A 20371-nucleotide genomic window follows, 5' to 3' on the forward strand; every position below is an offset into this window, starting at 1 on the left:
GCCGGACGAATATTGAACAGATATACTCGGCAGCGATCCAGAGTTTACCTTGTTAATAATCACCAAGAATAAACATCTCAATGACTAGCTGGATGACAGGCGGCTGAATGCATGATCGAGGACACATTTCCATTGCAATCGACTCGATGCGAAGCGCAGAACCACGCAGATTAAACAGTGATCGGTAAATCGAGTAATTGAAAACCCATGCGGCCGCGTGAAAAAGTGATCTGCATCCGATAGGGTTCTTGAGGAACCGTTGAGCGGATCGATTGGTCCGAGGACGATGCTTGAGAATGCAGAAGAACAGAAAGAGATCGATTCGAAAACGAGGTTCGACGTGTCCGGAATTAATCGGCTCCGATCATCAAACGTAAACGCCGAGGCGAGTTTCATGCCGATCCTAGATTCATCACGTATGCGAGAGGGCCTGGCTGCTGGAAGAGAGGACTCAGCAGATTCAACGAATTCGCGCTTATGGGGAGCCAGCATGTAATCAAACAGCTTCCATGGCGGATTGCCCGGGTCAGCGTAATTCGAACTTCATCGAAAGTGGCTCTCGTTTCTGGCCCGGAGGATCATCCATTACGGTAGCCCGTGAATTTGTCGGTAGACGTTTATCGGCCGGCCTTGGAGGTGTGTTAGCGCGGTTACGGGCCGAGATGAAACGTTCTTTGTCCCGGTAGAACACGGGTTCGCGTTGCGCCACGCGGTGTACACGGGCACACAATGCCATAAACTCGATCCGTAAAACTCCGGCTCCGTGACGAAATGACCGCGGGAAGTAAGCGCGAGCAGCGGTTACGTCGTGGAAACCAATCGGCGCGGTCGGATCCCGCCGTTTCCTGGTCGCCATCTTGCCAGCATGATCGGGGAGCCCGAGACGAGTCTCGACGACCGAAAAGACAAATACTCGAAGATCGTATCTTCGATCGCGGCGGAATTGCCGATAGAGTTCTCGAGCCGGGCATCGATCGGGAATTACGCAACCCTCGAGCAACCCGGCATAGATCGCGGCCGCGTAGTATTTACGGACAGGTTTCCGCGGTTCGACGCGACGGCTCGCTTATTTTCGTCGGCGAGAAGGCCGCTCATCGAGTGAAATTTACGTTTCCTGTCCGACCGGCGAGCAATCCATTCGAATCCACCGCCCTGACACCGCGTAGGCGCCGCGTGTGTCGCGTGCGCGGATAACGGAAGTGGTCGCCGGCCAGTTGGATAAGTTACGGATCGAATGTCGTATCGATGATCGCGGCTCCTGGATTCTGCGAAACTGTAACCGAGTTGACAACAACGGTCCCAAGGACACCGGTCGTTCCGATCGTTTTGACCATCGCTGGTCCCTAACACAAATCATTCGGATCCAGTTGTCACAAGCGTGTCGTCCACGAAATTTCGATTTCGGGGTAAGAACTTTGGAGGGTCGAAGGCTTAACTGCTTCGGCCCCGAGGGATTTTGTCCTCGGACGTTTTCTTTGACGGACCGTTGAACCCGCCTAGCCCGAAGCCTAACGCGGTACTAATAGCTAATTGCCAATTACGGCGAGGGATTCAAGGCGACAGCTGAATAATGAATAAAGACGCAAGTTTTCGCGATGTCCGTCCAGTTCTAAAGGGAGAACGAGGAAGAAGAAGAAGAAGAAGAAGGAGTGAAGCGATGCTCGAAGAAAGGCACAATATATTCCGCGAAAACTCGTTTCTGGAAAACCTTAGCCAGCATCCGAGAAGAAAGATAGGGAGGGGGGCGGAAGCAAGAGAGAAAGAGGCGGGAAGTTCTATAATGCATAGCGGGCTCGTGCGAGTTCTATCGTGGATTTCGCATAATAGAGCCGGCGTTTCACGAACACGCTCAGCCAATTTGTCGCGCCGTCAACTCGTGACTGCGAATATATCGAGAGAGAGTGGACGTCTCGGTTGGACCGTCTCACTCTCTCTCTCTCTCTCTCTCTTTCTCTCTTTCTGTCTTCCATTTTCTTCGCCACTTTTCCATTTCCTCGCCTTGGAGCTACTTGCTCGGACCCATTATCCGGAGACGCGTTATTCTCCTTTGTGATGAAAGACACGTAAAATCATTACGACTGCTCGTAATCTCTCGGAGACTGCGAGTAAAGCGATCGAGCCGGAGGATCTCGTCACGGGCGGAAGTGCTGTTCGCGAACGGTCGACGTTTTGCTCGAGATTAGAAGCGATATCTCGCGAGCGCGAGAAAAAAACCTACGGACAGTATGGTGTCGCGCACGGCCGGAGTTGTTAAGCGCTCCGACACGGCCGGTGAATAATTGACTGGCCCGTAAATAATTAAAGCCAGCCTTTTAGCGAATACCGAGGCTTAAACTCGTCCGCTTTCCCCGTAATGAGACGCGACGAGGTGAGGCGCGAAAGGACGAAATAAAGAACGCGGCCGGAGGCTGCAACCGCCTCCGTGTAAAAGTAACAGCTGCGAGCTGCGGGTGGGAGAGGGTAAAAGACCCGTCGTTCGCCGAAGGAGGCGGCTCCGGTTATGAAAATACTCGGGGAAAATGGGAACTCAATGCCGGAAACCAGCGCCAGGTACCTACGAGGCCGTAGAACGGAACAGCTAGCCGTTTTGCAACCGGGAAACGCTGATTCCCGGGACAACGACCCATTTTGGCAGCGTCTCGCCAAGAGCCAATGAAACCGAAAGACTGTGGAAGCGCGCAAATGGATTCATCGTTACGGTCAAATGTGACGAGAGGGACTCTCGTTCGCGCCCATTGTAACGTTTCCCCTTTCGTTACGAGTAATTCTTGCTCGGTAAATTCGATCGTAACGACTGTTGTTCGCTTGAATGTCGCTACAAATGGAAAGATACGATATCGAAAAATTAATTAATAACAGTCTACCAGCGATGGTACAAGCGCGCAGAATCAACAGGAATTTCCATTCAGAATGAAAGAGCTTGAATAAAAATTGCAAGAGCCCGGGCAGTCGACAGGGCGCGAGACAATGCCGAGGAACGGAGTTTCCCCGCGAAGGAAATTGTTTCGCATAAATCCTTTATAGACCGTAAAAGAGTCTGGCTGCAGCTCTTCCCTCGGTCTCTCACCCCTATAGGGTCGCAGGACCGCCGCTTAATCCGCCATTACGTCGATTACATTTTCATTTTCATTTCGGGAAGCGGTTCGAGTAATTGTTCTCCTCTCTCAGCCGTCAACGCTACGACGCCTCCCAGACTCCGGGCCGAACAGAACCGATCGAACAAGAAAATAATAATTTTAACCACACCCGCATACAACGGGGTAGAGAATCTGCGTTTGATCCCGGGAGGGATCACCGTCGATCCGAGTAATCAGGAAACGATCCCCAGACGCGCAGTACTCGCGCACGCATTTCCGTTTCCTTCAGGATCGCGAGAACTGCTGCGGAGAATACACCGGGCGTCACACGCTCGACAGAGTTACACGGACTATGTATGTACCTAGCCTTAAGGTTCATTCACATAGAACGATCGTTGAGAATGAGAATTGCGCGAGACAGAATTGTTGGGAGCCGAGGAAGATCAAAATCATTGAACATAATCGAGACTTTTCACAAGACTTCTACAACAGAAATTACTTGGATCCACTCGAATTAGAACATTCCATCTAAATTCGAATTTTCTGATAGTCAGTTTCAATTAACAGCTATTTGTGCTTGGTCTAACAAAGTCAACGTTGATCTAAAAGAAGTAGTAGGTATGCTACTTGAAATGGCTCTAGCCACGGCCACCATGAAATATAATAGTACAATAAACAAAGACAGGAACATTTGTTTCCACACACTTTTTGCTAACAAATGGTTGGATAAGGCGTCTAACACAGAGTAGAAGTGTCTCGCATCACTGGCAGAACGTTTTGGCCTTTCACCAGCAAGTTTTACAAACATCTAGCCCCCGTAGCTAGCAGATGACAAAGATTTTGTCGCTGTATATAATTGCTCCACTAACGATGAGCACAGGTAGAAGATTCAGGAATGAGATTGCATGTCTAAGAGCTACCGTTCCAATGTTACCGTGTTTGGATCAATGAAAATCTCGTTCCTGGAGCACGTTTCCGCTATGAACCGACCTTTAACCGTCACACGGGAGGGTTACACGGGGCCGAATAAAAGCGAGCCGTTAAAACGGAATATCGCGTCTTCGTTGTTTTCTCTCGGCCCGCGCCAGGCCCGACGCTGTCAGCCTGCTTTTCCCGCTTGTCCCCTGGGGACTGCGAGGCGAGGCGAGGCTGCCGAGAAATAAAATTCAGATTCCCGTGGCTCGCACACGTTTGCCAGTCCCCGGCGTGTCCGGGAATCGCGTTTGCGAATATTCCGATATTGCGTTCGTCGAACTTTAATAAAGTTTTACGGTGAAGGGGAGCGGAAACGCTTACGCGGCGACGATTGTTCCGTGGCCCCACGTGAAAAATGAGCCGGTGCCGCGCGTTACACCGGACAACCGCGTTTCGGACGTAGTACATGTAATCTGCTCTTTCTCTCACTCTGTCCCGGGGATTGTGTGTCGGGAATTGGTCAAGAACAATGAGACGCGAACAAAGGTCGGACGAATGCTGGGAACGGACCAAGGCGGGGGTGGCAGATCGCAAGACGGTGGAACGCGTGGGTACCTGAGAAAAAGGGCCACCGAGGGCCGAGCTTTTATCAACGACGCCCTTTATTTTCGTCCGTTTCCTCTTTCACCTATTCAGGACCGCCTGGCTCTCTACCCAGTCCGTGATTACCCAGCGCTAATGTTTGGTTCGAACCGCTAATCGCGACCGTTTCCCAAAGTTTCTCTGTGCGCCTGTTCTTTCTCAACCTGCCAAAATCCGAAGAGATTATGCCGCCGCGAGCACAAAGCCATGCTGCGTCCCGCGTGCGGGTCAGCTTAAAAGATTTGCCGGAATGAGATTCGCTCCCTTGTTCCCACCGTTCCGGGATATGAAACGAATTTTCAAACAAGCTCGCACCCAGTTTTGATTGAACTACACAAGTAGCTGACATCGCTAGAACGATGTCGAAGGGTTCGCCACGATTTTTGCCAATCTTTGCAACCCTCTTTTCCATTTTCCGAATGCCATTGTCATTCATTTATTCATGGGTTGGACCCCCGGAATCGCTACACACGCAGGAGCCTAACACTAAAAAGAACATCGGCCATGATAGAGGAATAAACGTCGAAAAGACACGGGCAAAAATGAAACGCTCGTTAGAGGACGAAACTGTGTATCGAAGGAATAGTTTCGTCGGTCTCTGAAGCCGCCGTTCTCGAAACGTGAGCAAGAACACGATATTAATGTTAGGTCGGAGGATAGTTGATAACAAAGTTCGAGCGATCTCAGATAACGGCGTACCCGTGGAATAGAAATCGATTAACGCGTCCCTCTCGAGTGGGACGCGAATACGACGCAATTTCCTAGATTATTTCGAATGAAATTGCAATGAAGCAATTAAAAGGTAGACTCCGGGTATCGGAAGACATTCCGAGCTCCCTTTTCATTTTCCCGAGCCACCGAGCGAGTCGTGATCGTCATACCAAGCATACATTGAAATCGTTCTCTGAAATCTGTTCGTAATTGCTCGAACGATTAGAGAAGTTCGGGAAATGGCCGATAAACTACAATACCGGAGAGAATTCGCCGAACAAATTATTTATCAAGTATCGTTTCGAATTCATATTTGTCCAACGCGCTTTATTAATACTCTAGCTAGCTCGGATTACTTGTGAACCGCAATTTATCTCGCGTTAACTTTCATCTTGCTGTTTACCACGTCTCATAAAAGTGTAGCATTAAAACCGGGAGTAACTAATATTTACTATACGAGCTATGAAAGTTATAGCGCAATGAAAAGGCGTTAATTGCTCCGGCAAGAAGCTATTTTCCCAGCGATGACGCGTGTGTTCACCTCGCGAAAGCAGGCTAAAGTGCGAAACCTCTGTTGCTCGAATAGTTACGCGATAAACCGTAGACACGGTTGATTCAATGAATCACCGGAGGACATCGACGAAATCAAAACGACACCGATTACCGGGAAGCGACTCGTCGTCGCGGCCTTTGTTGTCGAGAGAGTCGCGATAATCTTGCGCGTGTGTGCGAACGATATCTGCCGGAACTCGACCGGTATGCGCGAGAGCCGCGTCTCGCCATCGATTGTTTAACAAACAAGGAGAGCCCGAGGTGCCAGGTGCCATCGAGCATTCGAATGAATTAATAAAGACACGCGGAGAGGACGAGCGGGCAGCTGGTCGCAAGTAGCGCGTTCGCACCTGAGTTGGGGAAATCGCTCTTCCGGTTGTCCCCGACAACTGCCGTAAAATTGATAAACAACCTTCGCCGCGTTTTGCATCTCGGGGAGTATATGTCGAGGAAATCGAAGCACGAGAAATCATGAGAATTGATGCGTAATGCACCTTGGAAACCGGAGAACGCAATCTCGGGGGCGGAGAACATGTGTCGAGGAACGCTCGAAAATAGTATGGTCGGTTATCAAGGACGCGATACCGTCGGGAAAAAGTGGCAACTACGAAACTTCGTGACTGGGTCTCGTTAACGGCTCGGGATTTTCCGCGGACGTTTCCAGATGGAACTAGGAAGTGCCGGTGACCGATCGTGGAATAGTTTCACCAGTGGTCGAGATAACAGTATTGACCTGGTTAATTGGCGATACCGTAGGCACGCGCGGCCCCATAGCAGTTTTTATCACTTTTATTAATGTCGCGATGCTGGCGCAGCGAGCGTTATTTTTCATTGAAATTGGTCCGCGGTTGCACCGAGGTGTCGGGCTGTGTTCGCAAACACGTACAAACAGAGGACACGTTTCTCTCGAATTTGTCAACTCTCTTACCAGGACATTTTGCTTTCGAATAGTTGCTTCGAGTTGACACGGAATATCCGAACAAGTGTTCCCGTAGTTTACGTTCGAGGATGATGCCGCTGCCTCGCGCGAGTCCCTGAAGGTGATGCCGGCTTATTCTTATTAAAGGACTGCCGTGCGCCGCAGCAATTCGATTATAAACGAGAGCGAACGGAAAGTTTCCAGCAAACAGACGAGTGCAGTACTCTCGAAAATACTCGCGGGACTCGACACGCTTCCGTTGGAAACTCATATCGAACTTGTTTACATGCCGGCAATGCCTGTCCTCCGGTTCCCTCCGCGTCTTCGAATCGTCGCCTTCCGGCATAAATTCAATTCCCAGCAATAGGAAAAGTTAGGAGGATGTTTGAGCACAGATTATAATTTCCTAGGGCCAACTCCCTTTCCTTTCCATGTATATAGCGTTTCGGAAACGCGGTGACAGATAATTTTGCGCGTGATGGAACTTGGTATGATCGATTAGTCGTACCGACAATAGCGTCAGTCATAGTTTTGCGTACGTGACGATAACGGAAGTAATAACTTAGAAGAGAAGACTGAGACGAAGAGTTTCGAGGAACTAATATGAATTGTTGCATAAAGCAGAAACTTGATATGAATAAAACAGCTGATAGACTTCGTTTGATTTCAGGAGCTGGTGTTGACCACGGACGGGGACAGGAGATTGAGTCCGCACACGAGCAGGATTGTGGTGAGCAACTGTTCATCCGTGATCCTGGCGAACTCGAGCCTAGCCTCGATGAGCGGACTGCGCTCGGTGGACCTGGTGAACGTGGCGAACCTGAGCCTGGTGAGGCAGAGCTTCGAGCTTTCGTCGCACAGCACCCGGACAAGGATCACCGTGAGGAACAGCACCATCGACACGATGCCGAGCTTCGTGTTCCGCGGGGACGTGGAGGCGATCATCTTCGAGAACGTGAGCATCGGCCAGCTGAGCGCGTTCTCGTTCGCGAACTTGGTGCAAACGGAGACGCTGCGGCTGGAGAACTGCCAGATCGAGAGCATGGAAGCTCAGGCATTCAAGAAGTTCGACGTGGGCTACCTGCACGTGATCGGTGGCAGTTTCGGCGATCAGGTGCCCAGTAGGACGATGAACGACATCGAGGTCTACCACAAGTTCATGCTGGACGGCGTGAGAATGGGCACGGTTCGAAGTGACGCGTTTATCGTGCGAAGCCCGCGAACCGTAGCTATCCAGAACTGCTTGGTCGAAAGCCTGGAGAGCGAAGCATTCGACGTGACCGCGCGCGGTGCGGTCATCCTGAAGAACAATACGTTCGGTAACCTGGCCATTGGAGCGTTCCTGGGTATACGAGCCGACCCCGAAGCGAGGACACCACCTGGCTCCCTACCGGTTAGCCTGCACGATCTAATCTTCAAGAATAACAGCGTGGTGAATTTCGACGAGGGATCGATGATGTTCGACCGAGCCAGTTTCCGCATTGAACTGGACAACCTGCTGGTCGACCAGCCGTGCGACTGTCAGATGCTACCCGTTTGGAAGAACAACATTCTCAATTACACGAACGTTTACTCGAGGTTCTACACCAGACAGAACTCCGTGTTGCCGCCTACGTTCTCTAGCCAGGACTCGATCAGCGAGACCCCCGAGACATTTCTGTGCACGGACGGAGAGATCGACGGCGTTCCGACCAGTTTCACCGACTACGAGACTCGGCATTGTTCTCTGGGCGGATCGGTGATGATGCTCGCGGTGGGGACCGCGGGCCTACTAGTCCTACTGATCCTACTGATCTGTCTGATCGTCTGGTGCTGCAGAAGGCGTCGTCGGAACAGCAGGAAGAAATGGATCAGCGTGCCGACGAACGCGCCTGACGTCGTTTCGAAGAAGAACGGGGTGATCGGCAGAGAAACGGCAGCGCCGAACGCGCCGGTTGACAGTCGAATAACCATGGTGGTGCCTGACGGCAGGCTGTACAGGGAGACCGAGTTTCATGTGATCGTCGAGAAGGCGGAACCGTTGACTACCGAGTTGTAACGAGAGCCGTCGCGCGGCTCGGTCGCAGCCGCGGCTCCACGGGTCGACGAAGAACTCGAGTGGACGGACAGGCCAAGCCGTTTCCGCGTGTACAAGCTTTGAACACGTCCGGGACATGGTGTATCGGTGGCCAACAAAGCGCGACGAGCACGCGCGCCCCGGTTTTTCACGCGTTGCGAGGACTGTTTGAACAGCTTGTGCGACCTCTCCCCAGCCAGAGGGAACGAACTAGTACCCCCACGGTGGTTCCTCAACATTTTTCACGTACTATTAACAATAAGTCGCGTCTTGGGAACGAATAGAGCTGTGGAGATCTTGGAATCCTATTGTTTTCAATTTAACCGACTAATCCTTTAGTACAAGCCAGTTTGTAAGCTTCCATTCACATATCAGACACGAGCGCCGATTACCCCGACGCGACCCGGCCGGCTACCAACTACACAAATCTGTCTGCCACGTGGTTTACTCCGTTACTCTTCACGATTAAGAGTGTTTCCCTAAACGGAGGTGTTCCGCGGATAATCGGCCCGCGTTCTTTAGTTAAGTTTATCGTTTAAGTAGCTTTCGAAGAACGGCCAGTGCGTCGTTCGAGAGGATTGGACTGAACGCACCCAGACGGTTGTCTACGTGAAGAAGAATCAGCGACACACGGAGAATCCTAAACTCGTTGATTCGTGTGGGACATGTGATCGGATCTAATTACGGTTCGACCATCCATTTTTGTGCGTCGGCGAACGTTCCGGAGTGGAAACTAGCGAGGGTCTCGAAGACCTCGAGCAAAAAAGTTTACTTCGTCTTCGGTACTGTAGGGACCTTCGCGCGGAAAGCAGTGCCATTCCTATAGAAACGCGTGTTCGCGTACGCTCGACTCGGAAAAGATGTTCGACCCAGAACGAGGTAGAAAGGTAGTCGAATACCAGTCGCTCGAATACCGAGAATACCACTGTAACACCCTCTCGAATTGATTGCGTTTCTCACTGTGCTTGTAACACAATAAAAATATTACCTGACATTCCTTGACAATACGGATATGAATCGATGAGACGTTCGAAGAGAAAAGCTGTAGTTCTAAGAGCCGAGCGGAGAACAGATCAAAATCCCCGAGCGTGTATTCGTCGCGATACTCGCGAGCGCGAGTTTTCGCTTCGACGAGGAAAGTGCAACAACCCCTTGCGCGAAAGTCGCCCTCTCTCGGAGACGGCCAACCCTATCTGCGGGACCGTTGATTCACTGTATCATTTTTGTTATTGTGACGCGTTTATTTATGAGCTTGCGACATCGCCAATAAATTGTTGTTATTGTTATCAGTTGCTGCGATCAGTATCTCTAATTTTGACGAACGCGAGGGCGGGGCACCGTGAACGTTATCGGCTCGAAGCGGAGCTCGAAGCGAGCGTAAATTTCCTCTGACATTCAGAGCACACGGTCTATTACGAACCGGGCGACTCAAGGTTCCGATGATTAATGCACTCCTGAGCGATCCGCGAGGAATTGTTCCTGACCGGCGGAACGGGGATGAGGAATTTCCCGCGGGGAATTCGAAGAAGAGCTACGGGAACAGCTGATCCATCGGAGCCGCGTGCGTTATTCAAAAGCGGAACGCGAGCGAACGGCGTCTCCGTCCCCGGTGTGTGCAGCTATCTCGCGCACGTGTGTAAGCGATGCATTATTGATACGGTCGCGCGGCGTTGTTTCGGTTCGCGTGGCCACAGCCCGGAGCAGCAGGAATCTCTCTCCTCGGAACCTTTTTCAGGTTGTTCGACGACCTTCGAGCCGGTAGCCTTGAGAGGCGTCGAGGCGCGACCGATTAACGGCGGCCCGCGAGAAGAAACTCGGTCCCGCGAGCATGTACGCGCACGCAATTATCATGCTCTACGCCGCGCGAATTAAGTTTTGTAAGGATGGTTTAGTTGTAATTATCGTGAGACTGTGATATAACGACAGCCGACTGTATACTTTGTTCTACGTCGATCGGGTCTCGTTGACCGTCGACCACCAGAACCAGAGAGAAAGAGAAAACGAGAACGGGAGAGAAAGAGAGCGAGAGAGAGGGAAAGAATGTCTGTGTGAGCGAGAGTGAAAGAGACACGAAAAATAAAGAAGCTGATGCGCATAGAACGACACGATACTCTATGCATATTTTACCCCAGTTCCCCCTTTGTGCAATAGGCAGATACGTGGACACTGTCGCATTGATCAACAATTTTCGATGATTGGAACAGCACAACAGAAACGCGATCGTTCGATTGCGCGATTATACCTACATGTTGATTCACAGATCGAGGACATTCGTGTAAGCCGGACATAAAAGACCCCGTGGGACATTGTCTGGCTCAGACGCGATCGAGAGCAATAAAACCACGCCTACAGGTAAAGGTGACAGTCTTTCGTCTGATCGCATTGATCAGACAAGAAATCACGATATTGATTAGAAAAAGACTGCAATCCTGATTCGTTTAAACCGTTTTGTGTATACGAACGGCCTCCTTCGGCTGACTGAATGCAGAACCACGATAAAACATACGAAATTGATTGGAAGAGGAATCCTGATTTGTTCGAATAGTCCCTACACATTCTATTAATTATTTCAATCCACCCACCCGCGAAATTCAATCATTTTGAATGAAGGTATTGACTCCTGCTACTCGCACTGATTCACGGCCACATTTTGTGAAACGATCAGTATACCTTGATATAAATCGCCTTTCAATAACTCTGTTATATAACTGACAAGCAGAGGCAATTCATTTGTACCCCGCTATTTGACCCAATCCCTATAGAGTTCCAACGAAAGTGGTTCTAAAAAGAGACGGTGATTTCAGCCGATGTTATTTAAGAAGATTTTGCTCGTTGAATGAGATATGCATTGCAGAGGAACGGTATCTTTTTAATTCCAATATTGTTATGATCAATGTTCTCCGACCCTTCTTAGTTCCACTTCTTTACCGACGACCGATTCCGCAAAAGCAAGCCAGAACAATTTGCTACTCACCTGAACGGAAGAACGCCGTCGAGAGCCTGGCTGACGGTAGGGGCTGATGACAGAGCAAATCCTCGTCCAAGTAACGTTGAATGCACTGAGAAAATCCTCTCTGCGGTTTCTTGCATCAACTCCGAATCCTCTTCCACTTCTTCGTCTGAAAAGATACAGACGGTCGAATGAAATACATTTTTATAATAAACGATCTGTATGGCGGATGCATTAACCAGTTTATAATATAAAGGAAAACATTCCACGGTAAAACGTGTCAATATGAATGTCGATATAATCGAAAAGATTGAAATATCATCAACGAGAATTATGAAATACATATCGAATAGTATTTTCCAGACGACTAAATAATTAAAATCAATTATAACCAGTTTCTTTCAGTATTAGAAATTAAAATTATGTAAATGAGAATGATTTATTGCTTTATCATGTGAGTTATTGCGTACGATCTACTATAATTCTCGGAATGGCCGCAATTAATTATAGAGGGCCATTGATTTTTCACGTGATCGGTATTTCAGGTTGCACGATAGAAACACCCTTACGATGATAAGTCTACCGAATATCTTTTCTGCGTGAATAATACGTACTAGACACAGGTGGCAATGAAAGATTCTTCTTCATAAGACTCGCGGCGCAAGCTCCACCAAGGAATGATAATTCAGTTTCCAAATTTCTCAACCCGTTCCCGGATGATATGCAGTCGTATCCAATAACCAGACATTTAAACCCGTACGTGATTGCTCCCTCGTTCTTCATATAATCCGATGCAGTTTCCAATGAGAATATCACTTCACTCCCTGAAATAAGGAATCCACTTATTTGTATGAACGTCTATTATAACGCTTGTACGTTTCCTCGATTTTAGAAATACTGAATAGTCAAATTTACTAGCTTGGATTTTCTTATACTAATTACAGAGTTCGTTTGTTAGATATGCTTGATGTTTATTATAGTGTACGCACAAATATGTAAATCTACTTGTTTGATCATTTACTACAGGACCACTTTTATGTATTTGATTTATAAAACTAAAAATCCAAACTGAAGAACGTTGACTTATCAGTAATTCTACCTACCTGGTAGTACGACCGCGTTTTGAGGCCATTGACTTTGTATGTTGCTCATTTTATGCAATACTGGCCAATGTAAAGGTGGATCATCTGTTGTTGTGTTTACGTGTATTCTAAAAATTGGAATAATTACATATTAATGCATCCGTGTTCAAACATTTTTGCACAACATGAGCAAACTCTATTTACCCCGGTGAAGTGCTTGGAATTATGTTTGGAATGTACAGTTGCAAATAATCCTCCGGCTGAGCGGTACCACATTCCGGTGTGAATTCAATAGACAACCATTTGACTGTATCCGGGAAAGAGACTCTGTAATGGGACACCGTGGCAGGTTTATACGGATGATCACTTTCCAACCACGTGTAATGATGACTGGTAGTAATGGGCGGAGATACGTGAGTCTGAACTTCGCTTTCTTGAGACACTTGAGACGATCCCATAGAGGATAACAAATTTAGTGCAGCAACGTGAGGAAGCATTTCCTGTATTAGAGTGAGGACTTGTACTCCGCTCTAAAACAAAAACGTTGATTGTACAAGCGATACGTTTATAAAACTATAGAGTCATTACAATAAGCCACGTCTTTTAAACCCTCGCCCGTCCCTCATGTTTATTTGACACATTCTTTACGTTTGTCTAAGAGGGTAGACTCGTTTCTAGGATTGCAAGGGTGCGGGATGCGCCTTCTCATTTCTCGATAATGCAAAGAGGGGTTTTTCAGTAGTCAAAAGCACTAAATAAAAGATCGACCTAGGCCGCAATCGCCCTCAAAAGTCATACTTTTACGTTTACGAGGCGTAATTTGCATTATTCGGCAGCATGTAGCTACATGCGCAGCTGTATGCTTCCGAATAATGCAAATTACTACTTTTGATGGCGATCGCGGCCTAGATTGATCTTTTATCTAGCACTTTTAACTATATACTGAAAACCCCCATCTTTGCATTACCGAGAAATGAGAAGGCGCATCCCACACCCTTGCAATCCTGGAAAAACGAGTCTACCCCTTAAGACTTTTTACGCCTAATTCATTGATTTGTAGTTATTACACGACAATTATGTATTCACTGTACAACCCCTTCAGAATACAGCTACACATGTATAGCTTTGAATATCAAAAGTTATAAGGGTTAAACTAGATCCAAAAATTCAACTGGATCTACGATCGAAACAGACAAAAATTGCAAAATTGAATGATCCCTACATCGTATACTGTTCTGATAAAAATCTCTGGCATCTAAGAACAAAAAGAAATCGACTTGGCGTTGAATGACCCTATAAGCAGCAATACTTAAAAACAATAGTCTTTACTCTAGGATCCGACGTAGCTAATGGACTGATATGTGCCATGACCAAGGGTAACAGAGTTGTTACAAAAGTGGCGTTCCGTAGAACTTCAGTGGCTACCACTTCCTCCGCCTTTTCTCTCGCCAGCGCAAAAATTTCATTGGATCGTTGAATAATCGTTGCTGTCATGGAAAGAGTACACTTTCTAGCTTGCACTTCGGCCATCGCCTTGCTCGTATGCTGTCCATCAGAGTCTTGAGGGTTCGAATAATACAGTACGTGTGGAATTTGGCCTCTTGTTTGTGTTGTACCTGCATAGAAAAAACATAACGTATTTTCTTTAAACCTAGAAAACTTACTTTATCAGAGTACATACCATTAAAACTCAGGGAACAAGCTGTAAAAGTAAAAGTTGTTCCATCGGGACCTTTAACGACGCTTAGGCCGCCGTCGCCATTACTTGTTCGTCCGCCACGGTTTCTTAGTCTAATGGCGTACTTCACATTTTCCTTTATGGGTACAGGTTTATCAAACTTCAATTCTACTATGTCGTTTACACAGTCGTCCGGACCGAACGAACCGCGTGTAAAATCCAGACTACTCCAACGTTGAGTATGAGATGGATCATTGCCTGTGTTGTTTTGCTATTAAAAAGAAATCAAGTAACAAATTAATGATTTGCATTAATTTATATCTGCTAGAAATAGTCTACCAAGGGACAATCTCCGGTGAAATCTTCAGATCTTAAGGGGGTAGACTTGTTCCCATAATTGCACGGGGGGCGGGATACGCCTTCTCATTTTTCGATAATACTAAGATGGGGTTTTTCAGTAGTCAAACGCGCTAGATAAAAGATCTAGACCGCTGTCTCCCTCAAAAGTCCTGCTTTTACGTTTACAAGGCGTAATTTGCATTATTCGGCAGCATGTAGCTATCATAAAGCTGCGACAGCTACAATGACTCCAACTAATACAATTTGGACACTTTTAGAAAGACTATAACTTTTTTAATATTGAACCATACGACTTTTTTGATAAGTTAGAACAATTGGTTTGCCACACAACATGAACAAAATTGGAGACCATCAGAGGCCTTAAGTCAAGTGATACATTTTTATAAAGCTACGACAGCTACATACTGCTGAATAATGCAAATTACGTCTCGTAAACGTAAAAATAGGACTTTTAAGAGCGATCGTGGCCTAGATTCGTTTGACTACTGCAAAACCCCATCTTTGCATTATCGAAAAATGAGAAGACGCATCCCGCACCCTTGCAATCCTGGAAAAACGAGTCTACCCCCTTAAGGGCCGTTTTCAGCCCCCGAATATAAACGATGGCCGCTAAAAGAAAATATGTGTCTAATATTTCTGCAAGAACTACGTCCTCACAGAGTTCCATTAAGATCCGAAGATGTCACTTTGGGACCGTCCCTTGTAAAAAGTAATAACACGTACATCGTCGAGCAACTCTAATTCATAATCGTAAACTCCAACACCACCGTAGATACCCACTCCAGCGATAACAATTCCAGGCTGATCGACGGAAAAACAAATTGCGTCTGGAGAACCATTACCAGTGTTCCAAGATCTTGTTTGTACTACTCGAGTGAACCTCGATGGTGTAGTGTACATTATCCTTCCGCACGCAACCTGAAGTTCATCCTCGTTGCCACTAGACTGTGCAGCCAATTCAGCGATTACTCTTTCTAATAAATAACAGCAATGGAGAACCAATTCTGGCAGTGATTGTGTCTTTTCTCTACATAGACTTTTCTTCACGGGAACAAGTATCAGATCTAACAGTCTGTCAAGAACATCGCGAAACGTCCAGTTCAATGTTTCCTTCCCGGAATTCTCCATTTGCGACTTGTAACTAATTTGTTCGACTAGAATTGGATACTGATGATTCTCTGTTGAGTTTATCATTAACAGGCCAGTATTGTCCGATGGGCTGAGCTGACGTTTAATGCTATCGCTGCTATCCATAATATTATTTAAAATCGGAAATGTACATCGTAGACGGATGGTGGGATTGCATAGAGAAGCCAGAACTGCGGATAACAACCTGTCCTTCGAAGTTCTTCCTTGCTCCTAGAAAATATCGTGAATGTTAAATTGTTTAGCGGTGAACTTTTTATTTATATAACGATTAGATTCACTCACTCTATCAATCTCAGATAGCAGCTCATAGAGACACGTCCACTTTAAGTACGCTGTAGGATAAAACGCATGGTAACAAGCGACAAATGTTCTATGACACTCATCCAAGATGCTGTTGGTTACTTTATTATTTATGGCACCGGAACCTACATTTAATAATATTTATATTGCACAATGAAAAGGTAAACCCAATGTAAAGATAAAATATGGTAACGTACTTTTACTCGTTCGTGTTTTCCCTTTACTTTTGGTATTAGATGGCACAGTGTCGGACAAAATTTGATGCAATAGAGCACGCACTTCGCCTATGCATTCTGCCAGACGCACCGATTCCGTTGGAGTTTTCTTGCCGACTGTAAAACATCAATATTGTATTAACTATGGATTAATATGGAGAATAAAATAGACTACGTACTTTGATTCGGATAAATCTCGTTGGTGTACGTTCTAAGTAATCTCAAACTAGCTTTACTAATATAAACTAAACGCTCCATTTCCAACAATGTGTGAAATGCAGATGTAGTATGAGTCATTGTATCATTTAATGACGCTTTTAATGTATTCCAACTCCATTGAAGTAACGATATTAATGACTGAAAACATTCCTGAAAAGAAACATGTAACATGAATATCTTTCCATGGTTTTCTCATTAAAGAAAATAGAAACATACTTTGGTGACGGTTCGACTAAAATCTCTTTTCAACACGTAAACTGGTTCAATTTGATATCTTTGTCTGTTGGGCGTTTGATTTTCAGGCGTAACAACTCGATACAATAATTGTGGTATTTGCCCGGCGTTCACATCGGTTCCATTATTAGATCTTTTGGAAGATTTGAAGTAAAACATAACTCTGAAAGAAAGTATAAAGATAATGATATCTCTTTGACTTTTATTATTTATTCACAGTCATACTCACTGATCTTCAGCTGTGACCATTCCTTGACCACCAGATCCACAATCACTGGCAGGGCCACTAACTTTAGCCCAAGCGACGTACCACCTGTTTGCTTGTAAGGAAATTGGCTCATCGAATAGAATAGAACATTTCTGTCTTGGTCTACATTCGTATGGCACTTCCTCGGATTCTGCTAAAAGTTCGCCGTCATTTTCCTGATCTCCTCCATCCATTCCAATATCAAAAAGCTAAAATCATTTGTATTATGAATTGACTTATAGAAAGTCTGATATTACATACCATGTACTTACCTTTATTTTTGCAGTGTACTCTCCGCGACCACCAAACAAACTATATCCGCCAAGTAAAATATCGGTATCAGGCATGAATCTGATAGCCTCGATAGAATGAGGGGTATAGCCCCACCCACCACCAAGACCTAAAAATGTACAGAAATGCATACTGATGAATATAACAAAAGAAAATGTGAACTATTCAATGCTTGGAATACGCACTTTCAAATCTGTTAACCGTAACAAAGTCTTCGCGGCTGTATACTTTGCCTTGCGTCGTCTGATTACATTCGTTTTCCTCGATTATAGACAAATTTTCATCTTGAGCCTGCGTCAAAGTATCCAAACATCCCAACAAATGCATTGCAGCTTGAGATCGCGTTACGAAACAATTCGATACAACCGGCAGTGCTAAACCTGGACTCAAAATGGAAACTTCCAAACCAGGAATCCCTCTAGCTTCCGTAGATATGATGTTGTACAAACTGATTTCATTGTTCGTCGGATTGAATGTCCAAATGACGTTATACAAAGGATCTAAACACGTTGCGCAACTACTAAAGTCAACTTGATCTGATCCACTGTAGCTATTGCAAGTGCCGTCCCTTTTGCTTATGACTAAACATTTGAACGAATTCGCATGATCGTTTTGATGTGGAATTAAAACTGAAACAATTTTTTTTGTTATTCGTAAATATACTTGCGATGCAGTAATGATGGAGCAGCGATTCACAAAAGAAGAACATACTTATGCAGTTTTTATTTGCCATAACAGTACTCCTTGTTAAACTAATAGAATTTATTTCATCAATTTTGACATAAGTCTGATCCCCAGTCGCGCCGACCCATGTTGCTCGTCTGCCCCAACGTGGACCGATATTCGCAACTAAATTTGGGAAGCTATGCCATGGCTGTGTTCTATCGGTTCGATGATTCGCCGGTGAAGTATTTGAAGATTCGTTTTGTCCATTCCACCAATTCATGCCCAATTGTCCTTTCTGTATGTAACAAAGAAATATATAAAAATATCATAAATTGTAGTTCAATTAGAGATGTCCGAGAACCCGAAAATGTCGGGCCGGGACGGGCTGAGAAATTTATTCGGGATCAGGGATAGATTTTCGAATATATTGGGATTCCCGAGCATATTAGGGTGGGATTCTCCAAAATTTTCGGGATTATTCTCGAAAATATTTGGTATTTCCGAGCATATTAGGGTTCTCGAATATGTCGGGAGTATAGATACACCAATGTAATAGATCCAATGCATTTTTGCGGCCCACTTTTGTGGCGTCAACGTAAGCCCATTACCATTTTCATTTCGCCTATTTGCATGCAAATGAAGCAATCCAGCGCGCGAAAAAACGATTCAGAACAGAAATAGAGTTATTTATCTGTGGCTCGAAGGTTCTGGCATAAACTCGTCTAAATCTAAAATTTCACTATATCTTGTGGCCCCCACAGTGTCGAGAAAACCCGATTCGTCTTGACCGGATATCTCGCGACCCGACCCGACCATTGGGTACCCAACATTTTCGGGTTCTCGCACACCTCTAAGTTGAATCAATTGCGAGAAGTTAAACATTAAGAATAATACAAACTTGATAAGCTCCAAAAGTATACACTTCGCCCTTTGATGTAAGTACAACAGTATGATTGCTTCCGGCGGCCACCTGAGTAGCTATCCCTGATATCTTAACTTGAACTGGTCCAGCATGAGCCACCAAATCTCCCACGCCTAACTGGCCGTATACATTGCTTCCAAATGTATAAACTTCTCCATTTTGTAAAAGGATCACTATATAATCGATTATAAAATCATTAAAATTCTGTGTCGAATTTGTTGAACATTCAGAAATCTATATACATTACCTGTATGATGCAATCCGCATGATACTTGAACCACAGGACTCTCGCTGGATATCGAAACTCTAGCTGGTGGAATACTAGCGATTCTCGTGGCATCGCCTCGTTCTACGTCGCTTCCTCCAACACCTTCCTCTGTCAATAAGTTACTACTAAATCCAAGTACGATTTTGCCAAAATTACTTTTCTGTGCTGCGCTTGGTCCTGCTAATTTGTAAAAAAATTATCATTACATTAAATGTTACACAGCTCAACTTAGTTTGACACATGCATATATACACCTATTGTACGAAGACATAGATATTAGAGGCGTGCGGGAACCTAAAAATGTCGGGTACACGATGGTCTAGACAGCCTAGACTCTAGAGTCTAGAGGAATCGAGTTCTTGAGAATTTCGGAAAACCCAATATATTCGAGAACCCGATTCCGATTCTGAATAAAATTCTTGGCCCGTCCTGACCTGACATTTTCGGGTTCTCGCACACTTTTAATAAATGTGCATCTAGCCAATCTTTGAATATTCGGACCTTTCATCTTTATCCCATACTTTGCAGTGCTTGGACCTGCCTTTGTCCTCTGTTTTTGCTTGATTTCTCCCAGCCGCTTCTGTAAGTACTCGCGAAAGTTTGAACTTGTTTTACCTGAAATAATAATACATTTGTCACTTAAGAGTGTTTAATCGATATTAGTAAATACAATATTTGAAATGTCTGCCTATACATTATAAAGATATTTAAACTACACGAGGGCCATTTCATTCCGACGCTTGCAGAATTGGTATTTTTACAATTTTAAAATATACAAAGTGGGTGATCTCTTTAAGGATTGAATGTTTACCGATATAGCAGCTTTTCCTCGCACAGGTGCGACAACATCCACACTCTGCACAGCCACTATCGCCTTCGCCGCATCCACATTCCCTGAAATCAGATAGTTGTAACTTT

General features: G+C 45.7%; 2 protein-coding genes across 23 annotated transcripts in view; one reads left to right on the top strand and one right to left on the bottom strand.

Annotated features, from left to right (window-relative positions):
• Positions 1-10164, top strand: part of LOC143212420 (uncharacterized) — a 240721-nt gene extending 230557 nt beyond the window's left edge. For all 8 annotated transcript variants that reach the window (XM_076431242.1, XM_076431244.1, XM_076431246.1 and 5 more), the window contains one exon: positions 7487-10164. In XM_076431242.1, the coding sequence (XP_076287357.1) occupies positions 7487-8854 (1368 nt within the window). In that variant the 3' untranslated portion in view covers positions 8855-10164. The remainder of the gene's footprint in view (positions 1-7486) is intronic.
• The window catches only part of Hiw (MYC binding protein highwire), a 525671-nt gene that overhangs the window by 500913 nt on the left and 4387 nt on the right, over positions 1-20371 (bottom strand). For 14 of the 15 annotated variants that reach the window (XM_076431223.1, XM_076431222.1, XM_076431217.1 and 11 more), the window contains exons 12-30: positions 20265-20347; positions 19955-20068; positions 19433-19633; positions 19162-19358; positions 18309-18558; positions 17783-18226; positions 17579-17706; positions 17289-17515; positions 17042-17222; positions 16786-16975; positions 16589-16723; positions 16374-16516; positions 15666-16301; positions 14586-14853; positions 14234-14520; positions 13109-13434; positions 12926-13032; positions 12437-12646; positions 11847-11991 (exon numbers count right to left, since the gene is read on the bottom strand). In XM_076431223.1, the coding sequence (XP_076287338.1) occupies positions 11847-11991; positions 12437-12646; positions 12926-13032; positions 13109-13434; positions 14234-14520; positions 14586-14853; positions 15666-16301; positions 16374-16516; positions 16589-16723; positions 16786-16975; positions 17042-17222; positions 17289-17515; positions 17579-17706; positions 17783-18226; positions 18309-18558; positions 19162-19358; positions 19433-19633; positions 19955-20068; positions 20265-20347 (4272 nt within the window). The remainder of the gene's footprint in view (positions 1-11846; positions 11992-12436; positions 12647-12925; positions 13033-13108; positions 13435-14233; positions 14521-14585; positions 14854-15665; positions 16302-16373; positions 16517-16588; positions 16724-16785; positions 16976-17041; positions 17223-17288; positions 17516-17578; positions 17707-17782; positions 18227-18308; positions 18559-19161; positions 19359-19432; positions 19634-19954; positions 20069-20264; positions 20348-20371) is intronic. The other variant, XM_076431216.1, reaches the window with a different exon arrangement.

Source organism: Lasioglossum baleicum, chromosome 9 (genome assembly GCF_051020765.1).
Source record: "Lasioglossum baleicum chromosome 9, iyLasBale1, whole genome shotgun sequence".
NCBI classification, from domain to species: Eukaryota; Metazoa; Arthropoda; class Insecta; order Hymenoptera; family Halictidae; genus Lasioglossum; species Lasioglossum baleicum.